At 38.9% G+C, this 23,074-nt stretch overlaps 1 protein-coding gene across 1 annotated transcript in view; it reads right to left on the minus strand.

The window, feature by feature from the left end:
- Positions 1–23,074, minus strand: part of Rttn (rotatin) — a 139,796-nt gene that overhangs the window by 110,823 nt on the left and 5,899 nt on the right. Inside the window, exons 7-11 of the mRNA XM_057789236.1 lie at positions 22,609–22,759; positions 18,533–18,698; positions 16,662–16,840; positions 13,312–13,427; positions 7,693–7,863 (exon numbers count right to left, since the gene is read on the minus strand). Of these exons, the coding sequence (XP_057645219.1) occupies positions 7,693–7,863; positions 13,312–13,427; positions 16,662–16,840; positions 18,533–18,698; positions 22,609–22,759 (783 nt within the window). The remainder of the gene's footprint in view (positions 1–7,692; positions 7,864–13,311; positions 13,428–16,661; positions 16,841–18,532; positions 18,699–22,608; positions 22,760–23,074) is intronic.

A 23,074-nucleotide genomic window follows, 5' to 3' on the forward strand; every position in this document is an offset into this window, starting at 1 on the left:
AGAGTGGGAAGAATGAGAATATGAGCAAAGTGGTCAAGACCATGATGGGTTCACCCACTGAAACTGTTTACCTGAACTAATGGGAGCTTACCAACTCCAGCTGGACTGGGAAGAAACAAGCATAGTCCCTCTGAATGTGGATGACAGTTGCATGGCTGGGGCAGACTGGGGGGGCCACTGGCAGTGGCACCAGGATTTATCCCTACTGCATGTACAGGATTTTTGGGAACCCATTCTCTTTGGACAATACCTTGTACATCCTAGATATAGTAGGGAGGGCCTTGGACCTTCTCCAAAGCAATGTCCTCTCTGAGGATTGGATGGGGATGGGGTGGGAGGGTATGTGGAGGGAATAGGAGGGGAGGGAGTGGGAACTTATACTGGTGTGTATAATGAAAAAAGATAGTTTGTTTTTAAAAAAAAATATATATATATATTAATGAGTGTGTGTGTGTGTGTGTATCAAATCAGGGCCATTGAGATGGCTCAGTATTTAAAGGCACCTGCCACTATGCTTGAGTGTATAGGACTACACTGTAGAGGGGAGCCAATTTCCACAAGTAGCACTGTCACTTACTGTGGCACATGTACCCACAGACACATACAATAAATAACAAGTGTTTAAAAATAGATAAAACATATATAGTCAATAAGATTTGTAAACCATATCTGTGCCTATGAAAACCCATTTAATATGCATGCAATATTTTATTTTGTAATAATAATGAACAAGTTGCTTCAATAATGAGCAACAGTGAGTGATAAAGCCCAAAGACAGAAGCTGAGCAAGATTTCACAGCTCTGTGGCATGACCTTCAAAGCAACAAACTGGTAGCAGAGAGAAGTCCTTCCTGGAGGAGGTCCACAGTCCTTTTAGATGTGGTAATTTCCAGTCTGGTGAGCTGGTAACATTGTCTATTCAAGAAGGTGGTCAATAGGCTGAAATGCATTCAGCTGCATATTTTGTTTGAACACGTTAGCACTATAACAAAAGTTACTTTAAAAAAAAGCTTTTATAAAAAATGGGTTTTTAATTCCTAAAAAAATTTAATTTTAAATGGTCTAATTAAGCTATCACACTTCATCATTTGAGAAGCAGTGTTTAGCCATGAATAGAAGAAATACTGGCTCAAGGTACTTTCAACTTTTTCACTTCTCAAAAGTACTTCTTTTTAATTTTCCCACATATAATTGGATCACAATTATATTTTCCATGTACTATTTTTATCTATTCTCCAGTAAAAACGATAAAACTTGCAGAACTGCAAGATTTTTTAATATACCTATAGTGAAACATGTTTTAGATGCTCATTTTGATCCAGTAATGCAATACAGACTTAACCCAAAATATGAGTAAATACATGTAGATATATACTTGGCATAATGCTACTCCTTACAACATTAAAAAAAATTCCTAAATTTAATTTTGAAAAGAATGCCATTATAAATTATGGAACATTTTTATGATAAAATACTAGTATCCATTAAAGTTTATGAAGTGCCTAATTACATAGAAATGTGTATTAGAGAGAAAATGGAATCATAAAAGTATAATTTTTATAATACTCTCAATTTGACAGTAAAGAAAAAGAGAAAAAAACACAAATTAATATGAAATCTAAGTAAATTTTTGTTCTTCTTTGTATATTATTCTCCAAGAGATTATTTTATATCACAAATAAAAAGACCAAGTTTTTTAAAAGAAAGGATTAAGTAAAATAGAAAAGTAGATTTTAAGAAAGTACTAAAAATGAAAACAAAAGTTTAATATCAAAGGTGGAAAAGCATCTCTGTAAGAGATTATGTCAATCACATGAACTGTCAAAAAACAAACACTTGAATTCATATAATTAGCTCAAACCTTCAATATAGCTTAGATACTAAAACAAAGAACCAAATATCAAATATTAACCATATGAGTCAAACAATTAGGCTTTATCAGAGTTTATTTTTATTGATGTGTGTCTGTAATGTAAGCAGAAATGTTATGCGGGTACCTGCTGTGGGATAACGCTCTTGTATACTATAAAGATTTTGGCACTCGAATTAGGTTAATAAAATGCTGATTGGCTGTAGCCAGGCAATTAGTATAGGATGGGCAATCAGACTAAAGGAAGAGGAAAGCCAGATATAAAGAAAATAAGATGAGAATGTCTTACTGAGAAAAGGTACCAAGCCAGGTGGCTAAATTTGGTGCTGAACCTGGGTAGAGCTGAGTCTTTTCTGAAAACACGTGCCTATAGGAGGTCCAAAACCTCTTCTGACCTCCAGATTGCTTGCCAAGCCACAGCAGTGCCAGGCATCTCCGGCCCCCTGGGGTTCTCCTGTGAGAGAGGCATCCTGCACACAGGCAATCCCACATACCGCTCCCAGTCGTGGGGTTACAGAACTGGAGGCAGTTTCCCTCTGGCACCCAGCAAAGGCTTGTGAATGGGTACTTGCAAGTTCAATTTGAGTCCCCAGACACCCTGCAGTCTCCTGCGGAAATTTATCCAAATCCCTCAGCGAGGATTAGGAGGTTTGACTAGCATCTCCTCCCCAGTTCTCTGTCTGCATCTCTGACCATAGCCGCTGTTCCCTGCTTGTCTGTTTGCCTACTTTTTGTGCCTTCGCTCAATTGTTCCCCCAGTTCCCCTGAACTCTACTGTTCCTGCTGCTTTCTCTTACTGGCACACCCTGGCAAGGTCACTTTGACTTTTGCTCTCTCACTACCATAGTGATTCTCCCTGCCCATCCACCCTAACAGATCCACCCTCGTTTGCTCCTGCCTGCTCTGGCTCTTGTAGCCTGCAGGTTCTGCTACTTCCTGGCTTTCTGTCACCTTATAGACAGACTACAGACCCAGTGTGTGGTCTCTGTTTCCACCCGCAGTCCTGCAACTTGTTTTTCTGTCTGTTAAAAAAATCCTGTCTAGTTTGTATGTATGGATAAATACGTATGAATCATGTGGTCACTACATGCTTGTTTTAACAAGTCTTGGATGTCTGGGATTGCATGTTCTATATGTCTTGGTTATAGCTCAGCTGATTATGACACATAGCTGCCCAGACTCAGAATTTGCCTATGGGCTTTGCTGAATCTTGATGTGATGACAGAAGAAGTTTATTTATGCTGGTCCACCTTATTTTAATGAAAAACAGCTAAGAAAATTATGAATGGTTAAAAATCTGTAACAAAAGTTAAAAACTAGTAACTCCAAATTTAAACCATTCTAGAAAACTCCACATGGGCATTTGCCATATTGGGTAAGGATGGAAAAGAAAGAGGTCATATGACCTCATAGCCGTCTTAGATAGAGGACATATGACTTCGTTGCCATCTTAGATAAAGGTGAGCACGTGGAAATGGGTCCACGAATAGACATTAGGTTTCCACGTTATCTTTGATTAGGACAGATTTCTGTATAATTCCTGTCCTGTCCTAAAAACAAGGTTTATGAAATCTAAGGTTTAAAATGATGGTTTACTAAAGTATCAAAGCTACACCTCTATATATCCATGTACAGGGATGTCTTGTTGACAATCAGATTTTGCAATAATGTTAAAACTTGGTTTTGCCTTCCACAGATTATGATTATGCTCTATGTTTGAGGATCACAGCTGAACACTAGAGACTGAGATATTCCTATTTTACCATGCATAAACAATCTGACAAAGGGTTTCCCTTACTAAAGTCTATTCAGGTTAACAAAGACCAATTTAAAAATATATGTCTAGCCTTCTTACTTTTACTAACATTGGCAAGCTGTAGCTAATTTGCTAAACTACTAAAGACATACAAGTTAACCATTAATTACCTCATAAAGGATCAACTTCTTTGATATGTTCAGATTTAGCTTTAGTTAAGCCTAACATTTATCTAATTTAGGTACAGCTAACAGATTTTGTTCCCCTGATCCTCAAACACTTCAGAGATCTGAGAATGTGGCATTTTAATTAAAAAGGTTCTCATGATAGAGAGATGCCAGCTACAGGCAGCATCCTGTCTCTGCTCCAAGAAGATACATGGCCGCAGAAGAACTTCCACCCAGAAGTTTGCTTTAAATGTAGCAAAGCCAGCCACACAGCAAAAAAACTGCTTTGTACTTTAAACTATTGTCAAGACCCTGTCCAGACTGAGAACAATAAAAAAAAAAAAAAAAATCCAAGAAAGGTTAGGCCACTCTCCCCAAATTCCTGCTCCACAGAAAAATCTGTCTCCTGGGCTTGACAGCTGAAGACTGATAGTGCCTGACGGCCACAGAGAGACCTGGGAGAGCTGCCCTAGGGAGCTGCAAAACTGCTCACTTCTGCTCCCTCAGGTAAAATTTACCCTTCTCAGGTCTGATGGGGTTTGATGACTAGGGTACCGATAGCCTTACCAGTTTAACAGCTCTCCCCTGACCCCGAAGACTACAACCACTTGGTAGCTCATTAATTCATTAGTTAAGTTTCCTGGTAAAGACACAGAAAGGCTTGCTCATTCACAAGCTTCATAGTATAGGATAAACAGGTTTTAGATGTAATTCAGAGGTTCAGAGTTTTAACGTTGATAAACTCAATTTTTGGATAAACTCATAACTACAAAGTTTTCAAGAGTCCTTAAATTTCTGTGGATTTTACTGTCCCTAGCTTTTAAGAATAATGTTGTAGGATATTATTTCAAGGTCTGTTACTTTTATCTGTATGTCAAGCTGGATTACTTTGCCTGTCTTAAAACAGAGCTTAACAGCCAATGCCGAGGCAAAAGAAGGGATAGGTGGGGCTGGCAAGCACAGAGAATATTAGAAGGAAAAGTCTAGGAGGAGAGGAAGAAGAAACAAGAGGAAGGGAGAGGACTTCATGAGCCAGTCACCCTGTTATACAGCTAGATAAAGAATAAGAAAAGAAAAGGCATATAGGATAAGAGAAAGATAAAATCCCTCAGGTCAAAGATAGAGGAAGCTAACAAGAAACAAGGCAAGCCAAGGCCGAACATTTATAATTAAGAATAAGCCTCCATGTGTGATTTATTTAGGAGCTGGCTGGCAGGCCTCCCAAAAGAGCCAAAAGAGTAAAAAAACAACCAAATACAGAATAGGTTAGCAATAGAGAACGTACGGAACCCTGCAGACATGTTGAATTCTCTCCTCCTCCTTCACTTGTTCAACTTCTTTTTTCAGTAAATTTCCTTGTCTTCTAAAAATGTTCATACCTTTTATACCCAAAGCCATAGCCTTTTGCTATGACATCAAGATACAAATCTGTTTCAGGTGTTTTATAGACACCTGCATGTTCCTGCTACTGTATCAGGGAATCTGGCCTGGTAGGTCAGTCTCTAGACAGATCCACTCCTCCTGCCAGACTTGTGCCAAGGTCAACCCACAGATTAATGTGGGATTCCCCTATGTATGCTATGATCACCATTGATAAATAAAGAACTGCTTTGGGCCTATGGCAGAGCTATAGAGGAACAGAGCTAGCCAGGAAAAACTACCCTGAATCTTGGGAGAAAGGAGGCAGAGTCAGTGGAAGCCATGGGGTTGCTGACAGAGACAGACATGCTGAAACTTTGCTGGTTGGCCATGACCCCATGGTGATGCACAGATTAATGGAGATGGGTTAAATTAAGATATAAGTATTAGCCAATAAGAAGTAAGAGCTAATTAATTAAAAGCAGTGATTTAATTAATACAGTTTCTATGTGTTTATTTTATGGAATCCGGGTGGCTGGGGAACAAACAAGTGGTCTCATTCCAACAACAGGTGGCCTTCCAGATATGGCAGCCCCTGCACACCAGTTTTGAGGACACCAACCTGCTGAGAACTAACAGGTTGATTTCATCCACATGCCCACTCAAAAAAGCTCTATTTTCTTCAAATTCTTGACACCTTAACAGGATGGACAAAGGCATCTCCCCCACCTCCAGAGAAACAGCAGATGCAATGGCTCAAGTACTCCTGAAGAAAGCATAATCCCCTAATGTGGCACGCCATGCCCCCAAGCTCCTGAGACATCAGTGCTAGTACCACCTCTCAAGGGCGTATCTCAAGGGCGTATCTGCTCTTTCGTCTGGCTCATTCACCCTTGCCTCTTCTGTACAACCAAGGCACATCTCTATTCCATTCTCTCTGGCAGTCTTCACTCTTCCCACGGCTAGCCCTGTTCATAGGGCCAGTGTTATCTATTTTTTTCTCTTAGCAACCTGACTCTCCGCTCCCTCAAGGAACAGATGCCTGAGGTCTCCAGGATGGCAGCTAACTGAATGTTTCTTCACCCATACCTCCCACTAAGCTTGAGTCCACCAACTCCCTAGTCCCCACTCCCCAAGTCATCCCATGCACGCAGAAAATAGCCAGACTTGAACTGGCACCCACATACTGAAGGAGTCTGGGATGTTCAAGTGGACCTATGCCTTGGGGGTGGAGGGAACCACTCCAAACCCTGCCCAGTCTCAGAAAGCCCATGAAATCGCAGCTCCTTCCACAGAGATGCTCAAGACCATACCTACAGGATATTTAAATGGCCTCCTAAGAAAAGGTCATGTGGTTTCTCCTTTCCCCCAAGACCATTCTGGAGTTGCTTTGCTCATTAAACCTGGACTTTTAATTTGGCCTGATCTGACTTATTGCATCGGCAGAGGATACCCAATGACCACGATAATTATCCGTGAGGAATAGAAGAAGCCTTGGGTAAAGGTGTAAGGGGCAGATAACTTCCTGAGTGAATGTGCATTACTGACATGGGCATAGCCATGTCTAGGATCTCAATGCCTCAGCCACACTGGGAATGACAAAGCCTTCCTCTGATCAGTGTGCACTGGATACATAAAATATCAAGTATAGCTTCCTCCTTTGCTATGACTATAAGCTGAGACTCCTCCCCTACAGACACTGTGGTGGTATGAATGAAAATGGTCCTCATTGGCTCATATATTTAATTGTTTGGCTCCCAGTTGGTGGACTGTTTTATAATTAAGGGATGGCCTTGTGGGAATTGTATCCTTGAGAGTAGGGTGTGAGGTGTCAAAATGTCGTGCCATGCACAGTTCAGGCTCTCTCTCTCTGTCTCTCTCTCTCTCTGTCTCTCTGTGTCTCTCTGTCTCTCTCTCTCTGTCTTTCTTTGTCTCTCTCTCTCTGTGTCTGTCTCTCTCTCTCTCTGTGTCTCTCTGTCTCTCTCTGTGTCTCTGTCTCTCTCTCTCCTGCTACTGGTGGATCCCAGCTACAGCCCCGTTGCCATGCCTACCTGCCTGCCTGCTTTGCTCCCTGACATTATAGTCATGGACTCACCTTCTGAAACTGTAAGCAAGGATTTTCTTGTATAAGCTACCTTATCCATGATGTCTCTTCACAGTAACAGAAGAGTAACTAAGACAGTGATCTCCTAGCAAGATTAGCTAAACTTACCTCCTTTTTCACCTGCATACAATAAACCCAACTCCTTGATTCAGATGTATAAATTAAATACACTGAGTGTCTGGGTTGCTGCAGGTGATGGTGTGTCTCCATCAGAGCGCATGGCCTACCTGATCCAAGCTTTTCCGTACATGGGTCTGTGTGTCTGTCCATTTTCATTCTCTCATCACCCTAGTCAGGTTCCCAGGGTCAAATCAGGCAGGATATGGTACTATACCTTGTATATTTTGAAAATATTCTACAACAGAACACCTTCACACCATTAAATAGCCACTTCTTTACAATTTTCAGTACAAACACCCAGCCGTATGTTCCTCACCTTTTCAACAGGGAGGAGGGTTTGCAGGAGCCGAACAGCGAGCAGAGCAATGCTGACAAAGGCCATCCTGTGGTGCACTAGCAGAGCCTCGGCTCGCTCCAGGCTGAAGCTGGTTTTACGGTAACAGATGGTTTCTCCAAGGGAACCTAATACTTGAAGCAGTTTCTCTTTCTGAAAACATTCAAATAAGACAAAACTAAACAAAACAATCAACTTTGCATATAAATATACAAATGTCATTGAGAAGAAATATTGTTAAAATGCTCTTAATAATCCGACACAGAAACTTATGCTGCTCAACAAAAACAACCAACATCAGATGATTAAAAAAAGGAAAAGAAATGACAAATGCATTGACATTGTAAAGAAAGTCACCAGTTCTTAAGTACTAAATGAAAAAGCCTAACTAATGATAACAAAAACAACAAAATACAGAAAAACTTCTCCCATTTCCACTAGCCAGTTTTCCAAATTGGAGCACACAAACATATGAACCTTGCTTCAAATGTGTGTCTGAATATGTGCTGAATACAGTGGAAATATAATGGAGTAGAGGAAGTAATTTGACAGACATATTCTCAAATGGATTCAAATGTTATTAAATAATAATAAAGCAGAAGCCAACTTAAAAAAAAGGTCAAATTACATCAACTTTCTTCTCAAGTAATAATGTTATTTCAAGAGGAAAATATTTTACCATTATGAATTTCCATGTAACTTACCACTTAACTAGAACACTGCATCTTTTATATTGAAAGGTACATATAACATAAAGAAAATCATAAAGCATAAATAAACTGGCTTGCCAAGTTATGACAAGATAGACCAAGATATATTCTAGGTATACTTGACATGATCCCTAACTACCTGTGTTCCTAACAGACAGCTTCCATGAGACAGTACAGCAGAACAGCAACAGAACACTGGAAATCTTACCCCCAACGTAGCACACATAAAACCACCTATGAACTAAGGACACTGGACACTCACTACAAATTACTTGGGAATTTAAAAGCAATGAAACATGAAAGACTGTTTGCCAGTAAGCTACAATGGCAGTGACAGAGATTGCAATGAAATGAAAATGAAGGCCAACAGGAGGAGCTGGATGTTACCTGAAAGAAAGGCATAGCTCCCAGCTCCTTGACCAAATTGTCATGTATAGAAGGGAAAATGTAGACTTGATTTTTATATGCAAAGTAGAACGAGGTACAAATCTAATTTTAGTAAGTGCTTAGCAATAATTTTAGCAAGTGCTTAGCAATAATTTTTCTGTTTTAACAAAAATGATTTTCTCTACTTACTTCAAATGAATAAAAGTATTCAATTCTAAGGAAGATTCATTATACTGTGCATAACAAAACTGAATTACAGAATGTCAGACACGACTGAACTATTTAGAACTATCTTGAAATATGATTATATTATCCTTAAGTACGTTGTGTTACCCCTTTAATGACTTAACAACAATATTCTATCTTTTATATTAAATTTGGCCAAAGTAGGAACAAAAAGAAATTTCAGGTTTTTTCTTCTTTTAATATAACAATGAATAAAATAGCTTTTATCAAGAAGGTATTTATTCTTAAATAAACCACGTATACTTTCAAGTACTAATATTTAACCTTAGCATTTCTTATGTACCAACTGGTACTTGTATAACAGATTTAACCTTTAAAATTAAAAAAAAAAAATTCATTGAGTAACAAAAGATCAGCAACCAGAAGTAAAAGTGAATGACTAACTTTCACAGATAAATGTTCTGGCCAAGAATCTTCAAGCTAATTTAAGAAAAAAACTGATAATCCATTCCTCACATTTCTAAAGATAAAATCACTTGCCAAAAACCTTCAATATGTGAAAAAAAAATCTACTTTTTAAAAAAAGTACTATGAAGGAGCATAACTTTTAAAGAAAAAAATTTAAAGAATTATTTTATAAGGTACCAGAGATGTAGTTCAGTTGGTTGTTTGATTGTTCAACATGCAGGAAGCTCTAAATTTAGTGCTTTGGCAAGGTATCTCATGTTTGTAATCCCAGCATTAGGGAAGTGGAGATAAGAGGACCACAAGGTCAGCATCATTTCCACACTACACAGCAAGTAGGGAAGCCAGCCTAGGATACATGAGACTCTGTCTCAAAAACAGAAGCTATAATCATAAATTGAAAAGTTTAAAAACATATTAGACCTATATGTCACTTATTTATCTTTTCAAGACGCATATGTATCATTTAAAAAAAAACACAATAGAAATTTATATACACAGTGCTGTTATAGTTAGGAGTTTAATGGCCTCCAATGTCTGAGTGCTAAAGGCTTGGTCTCCAGGGTGATGCTACCAGGAGGCAGAGCCCAGTAGGAATATCCTTAAGTCCCTGGAGGTTTTTATTTGAAGAGGGCTGAAGGACCCTTTACCTCTTTCCCTTTCTTTTTGCTTTCTGGCAATGAGGTATGCAGATTTACATCATGCAAAGACCGCCATTCTATCACACACACTAACTTGAAACCCAAAGCAACTAGGCTGAACGAATGAATGAAATTTATGCCCTGGCAATGCTGACACATGCATGGGCAACCCCTTTATGGAGGTTCTTTGAACCTGTCAATATTGGGTTTCATAGTCTAATTTGATGAGGACAACTGATTAGGTCTCTTCCTTAAGAAGGCACCAGATCTCATTACAGATGGCTGTGAGCCACCATGTGGTTGCTGGGAATTGAATTCAGGAACTTTGGAAGAGCAAGTAGAGCCAAAACTATAAGTCTAAATAAACTTTTTTCTTGACAAGTTAATTATCTCAAGCATTAGCATCAGAAATCTAATTAATTCGCAAGTGTTCATTATGTAAATAGCTGCATTATATGTATTTTACTTGTGTCTTTATGTTCTGACTTCTATTCCCAAGGATTACTAACAGTCCATTTTCCAACAGCCCAAAAAATCTTAATTAAATATAGACAGACATAATCACAGCAATGCTGTGGGACAATAGTCTTGTACCATGTAAAGATTTGTCACTTGTACTGGTTTAATAAAATACTGATTGACCAGTAGCCAAGCAGGAAGTATAGGCAGGGCAGCCAGAGTACGAGAACTCTGGGAAGAGGAAAGGCTCAGTCTGCAGTTGTCATCCAGACACAGAGCACCCAAGATGAGAATAACTCACTGATAGAAGGTACCAAGCCATGTGGCTAACACAAACAAGAATTATAGGTTAATTTAAGATGTAAGAGTTAAGTTAATTAGAAAGCCTGAGCTTATAAGCCAACCAGTTTATAATTGATGTAGGTCTCTGTATGTTTCTTTGGGACTGAACAGCTGGGAGACCAGGCAGGACAGAAACCTCTGTCAGCACAGTAACAGAAAATTCAGTAACTGTAAGTCATCAGAAGGGCTGGGGCTACAGCTAGGTGGACAGAACATGACCAGTACATTCAAGGTTCTGGGTTTGATTCCCCAACATTTACAAAACACTAAACAATTTATCTTAAAAGCACAAAACTGGGCTGGAGAGATGGCTCAGTGGTTAAGAGCATTGCCTGCTCTTCCAAAGGTCCTGAGTTCAATTCCCGGCAACCACATGGTGGCTCACAACCATTTGTAATGAGGTCTGGTGCCCTCTTCGGGCCTGCAGACATACACACAGACAGAATATTGTATGCATAATAAATAAATAAATAAATATTTAAAGAAAAAAAAAAGCACAAAACTGTCATGTCAAAGGAAAGAAAAACAAAAAGAGAAGGCCCTGTAGTGCCTACAAGCAATTACTGTAGCAAGAACATTGACAGGGGACCATGGAGTCTGACAGTCAGAATGCTTTGAGAGATGGAAATGATGTGGAGACTGAGATGGTACGAAGCTAAAGCCAAAGGACTGCACATGAGAGCATTGCACAGAATGAAGTCTGCAAGTCAGACACAGTTCTACCCGTCCCTGCTGAGATGTAGATAGGACACTAAAAATTCAAGTCTCAACCAATGGAAGTCACTAGAAATCACTGGAGACATCCAATAGGAGACACTCAGTAGAATCTAGACCTATATAAGGAGGATACTCTAGGACTATAGTTTTTCACTCTTGATACTATTGACACCTTCAGCTAAAAACATATTTCATATGAGGAGCTGTCCTAGCTTCTGTCATTAGATGCCACTACCATTCCAACTATGAGACGTAAAATGTTTCTAGACACTGCCAAATGTCCACTGGAAGACAAAAGTGTTCAAGGTTATGAGACACTTTCTAGCAAAACTTTAAATAGGCCTCAGTGAAGTGAGACTGCTCTGCAAATAACTTAGCCACTTGTTAGAACAGACTGTAATTCCACAAGGACAAATGCATTAAAAATCAAGACACACAGTATAACATCCAGCCAGGCATGAGGATGCATACCTATAATCTCAGCACTGAAGGCTGGAGCAGGAAATCTTCAAGGTCAAGGCCAACCTGGAATATCTAGCAAGATTGTGTCTCAAATATAAAAATAAACAGAAAAACAAGTGAATAATATCTATTTTTTAAAAAGATCGTTTACATAAGGCACTAAAAAAGCTAGGACAAAATCCCACATCTGTTCAAGAAAAAAGAAGAGAAAAAATACCCATTAAATTGAGGAATACAGAGAACTTCCTCCCACTTCATACGAGCGCATAGGAAAACCGGAGAACTCAGACTGTATCTAGTTCCTAAAGGCACAGCACATCCACTCCCATTGTACTCAATGTTGTAGCCAGAGCAATGGGGCAACAAAAGAAATTAAGAATATCTAAACTGACTAAACAGAAATAAAGCTGTCTTTATTCATAGATAACATCCTAACACTGTTTATTCACAAATAGTATGATTCTATAGAAAGAAAATCATAAAGAAATTACCAACGCCAAAACAATGAGAGAAAAAGCCTCTGAGGATCAATAAATTCAACAAAGTCACAAGGTAAAAGATAATACAAAACACTCTGTTGTATTTCTAGACACTAGGACAAATCTAACATTTTTCTTTAAAATTCATTGCAATGACATTAATGTAAGAAATTTCATGGAGAGAAATCTAAGTTACATTTTTATGAAATATATTTTTACCTTGTTTGAAAACAAACTAAGTCAATATTACTTTTTTCTTAAAATTGTAAGAAAAAAAGGAATTCTTTCAAGTAACTTTAAGGTATAATATTTCAACTGTATGTCCTAAGGTTTAAATTTACCCTAAGTCAGAAAGAACTGCTAGAAAACACTGAGATATCTGAATTGTTCCATGGTAGTAATGTTGCTATTCTGAAGCTATTTTATAAATGCTAACAATTAAAGTTAATTATTCTGCTCTTGCTATAAACTAACCCTTTCTATGAGAAAAAATATAAGAAAAACTTAGAATCAGAAAATAGCAATACAATTGGTGGATCTTTAAATTAGATACCATAGTTCTGTTACAGAAAGGAAGGACAGTGTGAAAACCATCATACCCGAGTGGCCTCTTATTGTTCTCAACAGATTTGTTTCTATTAATGTAAAACAAATCACTGAGGAAAAGATTCATTTAGATGCATATAAAATAAGCCTATCATGTATTTTGCCAGAAAGTAAAACCTACTATACCCTAAAGAAGATTATTCTCACCACATCTATAGCAAAGAGGCTGCTATCATCCCAGATGTCTGGTGAAATTGCTTGTCCAATGAGCATCAAGTCCTCTGTAAGTAGTTCCAGAACTCTAATTATCATTTCTCGGCTACCTAGATATAGAAACAGGAGAAAGGCAAGGGGGGAAAAGTCAGTCAATTTTCAGATAATCTCTTGGACCCCCTAGCTAGGCATGATCCCAAAGTCCTATTTCCCCATCTTTGACATTTTTAAAACTGCTGGCAAGATGAATGAGGACATCACAATCTCAATACAACAAACCAAATGAACTCATAAGTGGAAAAGTTACTCAAAAGTAGAAATAACTAAAAATACCATGAAACAGATTTAACCAATTTCAAACTCAGAGTCTATCCATGTTACACATTATATGCAACAAAACAAGCAAATTTAGAGAATGCATTCTAATCACTTCTGTCCAGCAACACAAGCTATAAGTTTTATCACATATGAGTATTTTTATACCTAAGAGTCACATAGAAAGTTAATTCTGTACCACAGAAACTAAAAGAATAAATGTCCAGTCACATAATCGTCTACTAAACAAATTATAAGAAATACCATCCATAGCTCAGAATGTAGATAAGTTGGTTGGGTGCTTGCTAGCTTGCTTGAGGCCCTGGTTTCTTTCCCTGCATGGCCAACACCAGTGTGGTAAGGCACACCTCAGATCCCATTACTCAAGAGGTGATGGCAAGAAGATCTGAAGTTCAATGAAGCACAAATAATAAAACCCAGAGTCAGATACTGGGGTTCAACCCAAAAGCCAGAAAAGAAAAGCAGTCAAGCCACTAGAGAAGTCTTAGTCTGTGGACAACCACTGACTAAGCCTCTCTTTCCTCCCATTTTATATTCTCTTTAGTACTAGGATTAAAGACATGTGACTTCCTAGTACTGGGATGAAAGGTTTGAGCCACCACCACCTGGATTTGGTTCTGCATTGATCTTGTGTAGCCCAGGGTAGTCTTGAACTCAGAGATCCATCTCCCTTTGTCTCCCAAACCCTGGGATTAAAGATGTGTGCCACCACTGCCTAACATCTACTGGCTTAGCTTTGCCCTTCTGATCTTCAGGCAAGCTTTCCTTATTAAAACACAAATAAAATATAGTTCTTGAGCTATGTAGTAAGTTTAAGTCCAGGCTGGGACACCTGAGACTCTGTCTAAAAGACAAACAAACAAAAACACCACTACCCACAAACATTCCGAGACATGATGTGCTAACTAGACATGGCGGTACACCACACCTTTGATACCAGCACCACTTTACATAACCTGTTCTTGGTCACATTACCAGGCCATCTCAAAAGAACACACCAACACTCTCCTAAAAGAAACCATTAATCTCTTTTCTTAGGTGAGACTGAAAACAAAAGCATTTCCAAAATTCTGAGTGAGGCAAATTTTCAAATAAGATTATCCTATTCTTCACATTAAAGGTTAATTCCTAACGAATTATTAATTAAATAAACTCCTGAATCACAGAGATCTACATTCATTTTTTCATAACAGCTGGAACAAACTCTCTCTGCACCTCTTACAATGCTGAACAATTACAAATTATGCAATAATTTACTGCAAAAGGGCAAGGGAACATTTAGAAATTTTTATGTGCAAGATATAGCTTTATAATTATCAATCTGACTTTTTACAACAAATTAAAAAAAGGTTAAATGGAAAATCATTAAGTCTAAAACTGTTCTTCCCGATATACCAGACAAATAAACAGAAACACTTGATGATGCCAAAGTTCACCTCTCCATCACACAGGACTGTCGGCTGTCAAGTGTGCACTCACACCCGCTGTGGCAAGGAAAGGGGCAGGCTTTGCCGAGGCATAAGTGCTTCCCAAATTTACACCTTTGTTCCACTTTCCTCCCCATCACCTCCACACAGCAAAAGAACAAAAACAGAAAAATCTTAAAATTTAAACTAGTAATGTGGGATTTTTTTTTGATAATTAAACTAACAAAGGCAAAACTCATTTATATTTTTAACTTGACAAGTTTATCAACCACAAAAATGTGTAGTTTTAGGCATGAGTACTTGTCTAGAAATCATAAAAACCTAGTTCAATTTCCAAAACTGAGGGAGAATGTAAAGACTCACAGAATAAAAATCATTACTGCATCCAGTACTTTGTTTACATTGAAAAAAGTTGAAAAGCAAGGACTCCGCATTTAGAGCTTTTGGTCAAGGTCCTGCTGTTGGCCATCTGACATTAGGTAAGTCTAAAATCATTTGAAGCCCTAGCTTCCTCCTTTGAAAACGTGAGGACAAAAATACTTACTAACTGCCACTGCTGAATAAGAAAGTAGGTTGCTGACAGATACAGGCTATAACCCTCATGAAATCAAGTACCAATATACCACCACTGAGCAGCAGGGACGCTACATAGGGCTTCATTAACAGACACTGGTAGAGATGAGTCATCTTGTCACTGTTTCCACTCTTTAGGAAAAGCATTCCTAGTACACATGAGTAAATTGTGACCCAGAATATTTGGGGGCTGTTTTACAGGAAAAAATATGTCATAATAGTCGGAAGGTGGTGGCACATGCCTTTAATCCCAGCACTCAAGAGGCAGAGACAGGCAGATCTCTATGAGTTCAAGGCCAGTCTGGTCTACAAGAGCTAGTTCCAGGTCAGCCAGGGCTGTTACACAGAGAAACCGTGTTTCAAAAAACAAAACAAACAAACAAAAGATTATAAAGTATAAAGGTTAGCAATCCAGCTACAAGGTTTGGTTACCATTTCCTGGCTTATAAGATATAAATTCAGCTGGAGAGATGGCTCAGCAGTTAAGAGCACTGGCTGCTCTTGAAAAAGACTCAGGTTTGATTCCCAGCATCCACATGGTGGTTTATAACCCTTTGTTATTCATTCAAGGGGATCTGATGCCCTTTTCTGGTCTCCATGGACACAAGCACAAACAGCCATACACATTAAAATAAATAAATCTCTCTCTAAAAGACATGAGCAACAGAGAGTATCTCAAACAGCGACTAAAGAGCGAGAGTGATTTTTGTTGGTTTAAGTATCTTTCTTAACTTTTTCCACCTAAATTTTATAGTTAGTGTTCATATATTTAAAACACAGAAGAAGCCCTTGATAATAAAAATCTATCAATAGAAAAAAATATTCTATTTGAATATTAGCATGGCACCCACATTTAGTAAAGTAAAAAAGGAGAAAAGTTTATTAATTTCATTGGAGAGCTAAGTAAAAATAGATACTAAAAACCTTAATATGTAAGAGAAGGAGCCAGTCAGCCATAGGAGACACATAAACACAATCTGTAAGAAAGGAGATTCCGGACACGCTAACCTGTTCTTAGCAGAGGAACTGCTGCCTCCAGGATGGAGATACAGAACTGGGGAAGACTGAGCTGCTGGAACTGCAGCTCCAGTGCGTCCTCTGTCTCCAGCTCCGGCAGATCTTCATGTGCCGCGTCCAAAGAAGGCACAGATATCCTAGAGTTCACGTGAGCATGTGCACTACTCCCGCTGGAAAGTAAACAAAAGGCAGACCTTGAGTTAAGGAAGCAAAGCTCCAACAGACCTGCTGTTCCCTGCTGCACAACAGAACTCACACAACTCACAATCACACTGATTCATGTAACAATTCTGACAAATTACACTAAATTCCATAGAGAGAGCATAGACTATACACGAAGGAGCTTGGGGTGCAGCTCAATGACACAGCACTTACCTATCATGTACTAGACTATGAACTTCGTTACCACAAAAGAAAACTTGAACATGAAGTGAAAAATGTTTTTATTTACACGTTGATTTTCATACTGATGATTCTGAAACACCACATTCCATAGCAGCAAACATGAGCAGCAACAACCCACTCACTTCTAAAACAAAATATGTAGGCTTACAGCAAAGCATTGAAGGGAGCCAGTTTATCCTCTGCTGAGGGCTTCTGTGATATTCGGCTACTGTTCTAAGTAAGCCAATGTGAGCAACTAAAGAATGGCCTCAAAGATACCATGGGAAATGGGTTACTTTATTAGCATATACTCGACATCATATAATGATTCTGAAAGGGGTTTCTCCACTAAAAAAGTCTTACTTTAGGTCCTCAAAATTCTGATTTCTGTTATTCACAACTATAGCTGAACCATTGAGATATGCTATTAGGACATTTAAAACTGCCCAGATTTTATGCCTATTTCCTTATGCCTTAGCTTCAAGATGCCAAGCATTCCAAAATATGGACATAAATCACCCAAGTTTCTCTCATGCCTGACAGACCCTGTGAAGGTGCTGTTCACACATACAGAACAAGGCAGTAAAGCATGCCTTATATCAAGGTAAAAAAAAAATCTGCAAGTCATCAGTCAAGCACAGAATGAGCACTGTACTCTCCTGCCACACACGGCCCCAACTCTACTCCTTAGCAAGTGGTTTCAACCCCTTGAAAATGCAGGCTTTTCTGTAAACAATGGCAATAATAACAATGACTATCCTATTATAAAACTGTCTGAAGGTCACTAAGAGATCAAGAATGTAAAACATGTGGTACCAACACCATGCTCATGAGTACCTGCATCTGTGTGAGCCTGTAGCACAGCAGCAACACCAACCAAGCCAAGACATAGACTACCTTACTGAACATTATGTAGGATGGCAAGCAAGAGAAGACTACTGTCTTACAATATTTATGGCCTGGGATAAACTAACACAGAAATCCAATGCCATCCCTTCAAGTGAACATATGAAAACTCTGCATTCACACAGACATATGATGCCCCTTGAGAGAGTATCCATCTAAAAAATATTCTCTATCTATTCCTTTCCTATACAATTTTAAGTTATGGTTAGACTTACAAAATGTGTATAAAAATACCATTTAAAAATTTAAGTCAGGTATTGAGAGACAGTTTCATGGATAAAGGCACTTACCAGGAAAGTCTGATGACCTGAGTTAACCCCTAAAACACATGTAAAGGTTAAAAAGAGAACAAAACCCACAAAGTTGTCCTCTGACCGCCACACATTTGCAGAGCACAAATGCTGTCACGCTGGTTTGGTAACACAGAAAGTCAGTAAGAAAATATAAATGCGTACTGACTATGAAAGCTAGTGATTTTAACAAGGCTATACATAGGGCAATAATTCAAGAGGAGACAGGAAGGAACAATTTTGTCCACATAAAATACAGACAAGAACACAAGAGCCAGTCACCTGGAAGACACCGCATCCCAGTCCTGACCATCTCCTCGGGGCCGCTGACCTGTACGCCCAACCACAGAAGGTCGAGGGCTGCTACTTCCTGGGGACGGGTTTGGGGAATGGTAAGTACCTCTTGCTTCATGACAGTAAGACAAAGAAGAATTCTGGGAGATTGTATCTGGAGAAATAAATAAATATAATTGTGTCTTAGTAGTATAGAAACAGGCTTCTGATAATATGGATTATATCCACCAGTCTTCCAGAAAAATTAACAAGAGACAGAATGATTCCGCAGGAACAAAATTCAAAGAGAAAGTCAACCTTTCCAGAAAATATTCATACAACACATTCCTGATATGATTTTAAGAAACTCTGGGTAGAGACTTCAAGACTGTGAAGCAGAACTAGGTAACATATCCCAGCTTTAAGTTTTCAAAGCAGGGGCTTGAACCACATTCAAACACCAAACAAAATGAAATATCAATCTAAATATGAGCTAAAGGCATAAATGCTCCTCCCAGCCATTAGAAAATCTTCAAGGCAATGGATTCTTAGATATTGAAATCAAAAACATAAACAACCAATTAAAATGGATCAACTGACTTTATCACTTTAAAACTTTTGTTCATCAAAATATATTACAAGAAAGTCTAAAGACAAAAAACAGTGTGGTAAAAATATTTGCAAAGTATATATCTAGTAAGGGTTTAATATTCTGAATATATTAATGACTCCTAAAGCTTAAGAGTAAACAAAGAACTAGCTAAAAATGGGCAAGGATATTAATAGCCATTTCTCCAAAGAAGACAAAAAAATAACAAACAGCACATGAAAAATCACTAGTGAGTTTGTCACTCATTATTAGTGTTTGGAGATGCAAAGAGAAAGGACAGCAATAACCCACTTGGCACCTATGAAATGTTACGAAAAGGAGCAAGAGCATGAGTAACTACAATATGCTCAAGCTTTATGCAGGGCTTGTAGAAAAGGAAAATACTACGGCTACCATGAAGGGCTTGGAGACTTGCCAAAGCTAAAGAAAGACCTAGCATATGATCTTCAGCTCCATTCCTACACACACAAAAGGCCCAAACACACACATGTAGGACACTGTTCATTGACACACGACTCAAGTTAGATACAACATACAGGCTCCTAAAGAGATGAATGAATAAACAAATATGGCACATACACGCAATGGAAAACTATTCAACAATAGGAGATAAAAAATACTGATACACGGTATAACAAAGATATGGCTTTAAAACATTACAAAGAAAATGAACCAGACACAAAACAACAAATTCTGTATGATTTCACATATATCTAGAATACAGAAAATTCTCAATAAAATGAAAGTTTAACAGAAGGGTTAGGGAAAGAAGAAATGGGGAGTTGTTACTTAATGCCTCTCTTCGGGGTACAAACAATGTCTACAGAGAGCTGTAAAACTGTGAGCATTAAATGCATAATGCATACTTTTTTAACAAGCCATAATTATGTTTATGTTATAAATGCATGTGAGTCAGGCTTAGTAGTACATGTTTTTATTCCCAGAACTCAGGAGGCAGAGACAGGGAGGCAGAAATCAATATGAGTTCGAGGCCAGCTTCACCTACATAGTGAGTTTTAGGACAGCAAGAGCTACATAATGAGATCCTGTCTCAAGAAAATGAAATAAATAAATAAATGTGTACACATATATCTATAGATAACACACAGGATAGTGAAAGAAGACATAATAGCATTCCATATCACGTGTGTATTTGCAAACAGCTAAAGACAATAATAAGCACATGATAGATACATAGATACATTGACAGAGGATAGAATTACAAGGGGAAAGAATTAGCACCTCGCACTTCTCACAGTACTTCAAAAACTATGAAATGCTTACCCCTGTAACCTCTCTCATCTACCACATTTCCTGGCACCTGGCTCAGGACCCCGTGCTCTCCCAAGTTCACGTTTGGCCTGCTCAAGCACATTAGCCACTTGCCACCTTGGGCTCTGACTCCCCTGGAACACTCTTCCTGTAACACTTTACGAGGAAGGCAACCATCACCTAAAAAGAGTGGCGACCTTTTCTGTCACATCATATTTTTATTTCCTTTGAGCACTTCTTGTTAGAAACAAACCTGATTTTCATTATCTTCCTCAGCTGTCTAAAATATAGAAGCTGCTGAGGCTAGTCTATCGGCTGGATACAGTGGGAGATACTGAACAACAGATGCATACAGTTTGCCTTCAGACACCATTTCTATTAATACAAGAACTTTTTCTCTGATAGAGCATGGGGGCCAAGCTCTCTGGGATCGCTTACAAAACTCCATGTCCCACAAATATAATGAGAGCCCACAGCCTCAGTCTATAGTAATTGCAGTGCAAAGTACAAATACTCAAGTACCAGAGGATGAGTGAAGCTCTCAAGTAAACAGGGTAACAAATGACTGGAGTTTTGTATTCACCTCTCAAAGCACGGTGTATAGGCTCTGCCTATGCCACCCTGTACCCCATCTGTCCACTAGGTGACACTTTTCCTATGAAAAGCCTGCTGCTGCCAGCAGATCTACATATGCTACAACTCAAAAAGCATAAACGTGGATTTACTAAAATACAAATCAGTGTTTTTCAAGCAAAACAATTTGTTAACACAACATATACCTTGTATTAAAATTCCCTAAGTCCCACATGAATTGTCACAATCTGGATCCTAATCCCCAGCCCCATAAGAATGGGGAATCTGGGGATAAGCAGAAAAGTATCTGCAAATGCCTAAGCAAGTAAGTTCACCACAAAGAAGCTCCAGATAATGGGACTTCTGCTACACCACCCTAAGATGAAAAGCCAGAAGCCTCGGGGGACACAGCAGAAACACAAAGGGTTAGGAAAGGGTGTGAGAGGTGAGAACAGCCAGGACACTGCAGTCGAGCAATGAAGCACGCTTGCTGATCTCCCTCAGCACACAGGTTTACCCAGGATGCTGCACAGTTCAGCAATGAAGCACGCTTGCTGATCTCCCTCAGCACACAGGTTTACCCAGGATGCTGCACAGTCCAGCAATGAAGCACACATGCTGATCTTCCTCACCATCCAGACTTGGTTCCCAACACCCACATCAGGAGGATCACCTGTGTCTGTAACTCCAGCTCCAGGGGATCCAACACCTTTGGCACCTCAGGCACCTGCACTCATGTGCACATACCCACATGTACACACAAAATGCATATTATTAATAATAATAATTATTAAATTAAAATTAAAATTTAAACCATCTGCAAAGGACTATATATTCCTTATTTGGGAAAAGTCCCAGAAAGTTATAAACCATGAATGACCTGACTGGCCTATAGGTAGAACTGACCGCTATTGGCCTTTCCTGACGTATGAGCCTGTAAACCCACATGACGCGCCTCATAAACCACCTTATAAACTCATTTAGGAAAGAAAAGTTCTTTTTTTTTTTTTTGGTTTTTTCGAGACAGGGTTTCTCTGTAGCTTTGGAGCCTGTCCTGGAACTCCCTTTGTAGACCAGGCTGGGCTCGAACTCACAGAGATCCGCCTGCCTCTGCCTCCCGAGTGCTGGGATTAAAGGCGTGCGCCACCACCGCCCGGCAGAAAAGTTCTTCAGATAAAAATAAGTATACTGAAATATTTTTACCTAATATTTTATTAAATCCTTCGAGCAATGTAACTTCAAAAGCCACCAACATCACATGCATAGCCATTGTTAAAACCCTTACAGCAAATCTAAAGCTGGCACCAACCTTTGGATGTGTGCAACTGTACTTCACTGTGTGTATGTGTGTCTCTTTCTTAGTGCCCACACCTAAATCTTTATGAAAGTCTTTTTCTTAGTTAACTCCAACTATGCTTTCTTTTAAAAAGTGGTGTGTGTGTGTGGCTGGGGGATTCAGGGGGTATCATGGTGTTCTGTCATTTACGTATCTCTATCCAGGAATCCGATAATATTTTAAGACTTGGAATTTGTATTGTGAAATGTATACACAATAAACTTTTAAGTACAGTGGACAGTTCTCAGAAGAAGATAAAGAATTCCAGTATCTGCGAACAGATAAGCAAAGTACCTTGTTTATTTGAGAAAAGGTTGGGGTCTCGGTAAAAGTTGAGTCTGTTTCTTAAACACGTGCACAGCTGCTGCAAACAGGACACCGACTGTAATGCCACCCGATGCTTCCCGTCTCCCCCAAAGGCCAGCTTCACCAGACATAAGAGGCCCTGAGAGAAAGGAGAGTGAAACCAGTCACAGAGAGCTCAACTCCAAAAAGCGATGTAGTTAGGCTTGTAGTCAGGCCCAGTATTCCAGCACTTGGGAGGCAGAGGTAGGAGGATCACCACAGTTTAAGGCAGCAGTCTGGTCTGCACAGCAAGTTCCAGGGCACATATAACAAGACCTAAGTTTTTTTTTAAAAATTAATGTTTTGAGAACTACATGCAAAAATAAAAGAGGATGTGGGACTTAAATAAGGAAAGGTGAATAATCAAAGAAGATTACAAATTTTGATAAAATAAGAAACTAGGGCCATAGCGCCT

Source organism: Chionomys nivalis, chromosome 14 (genome assembly GCF_950005125.1).
Source record: "Chionomys nivalis chromosome 14, mChiNiv1.1, whole genome shotgun sequence".
Classification (NCBI taxonomy): domain Eukaryota; kingdom Metazoa; phylum Chordata; class Mammalia; order Rodentia; family Cricetidae; genus Chionomys; species Chionomys nivalis.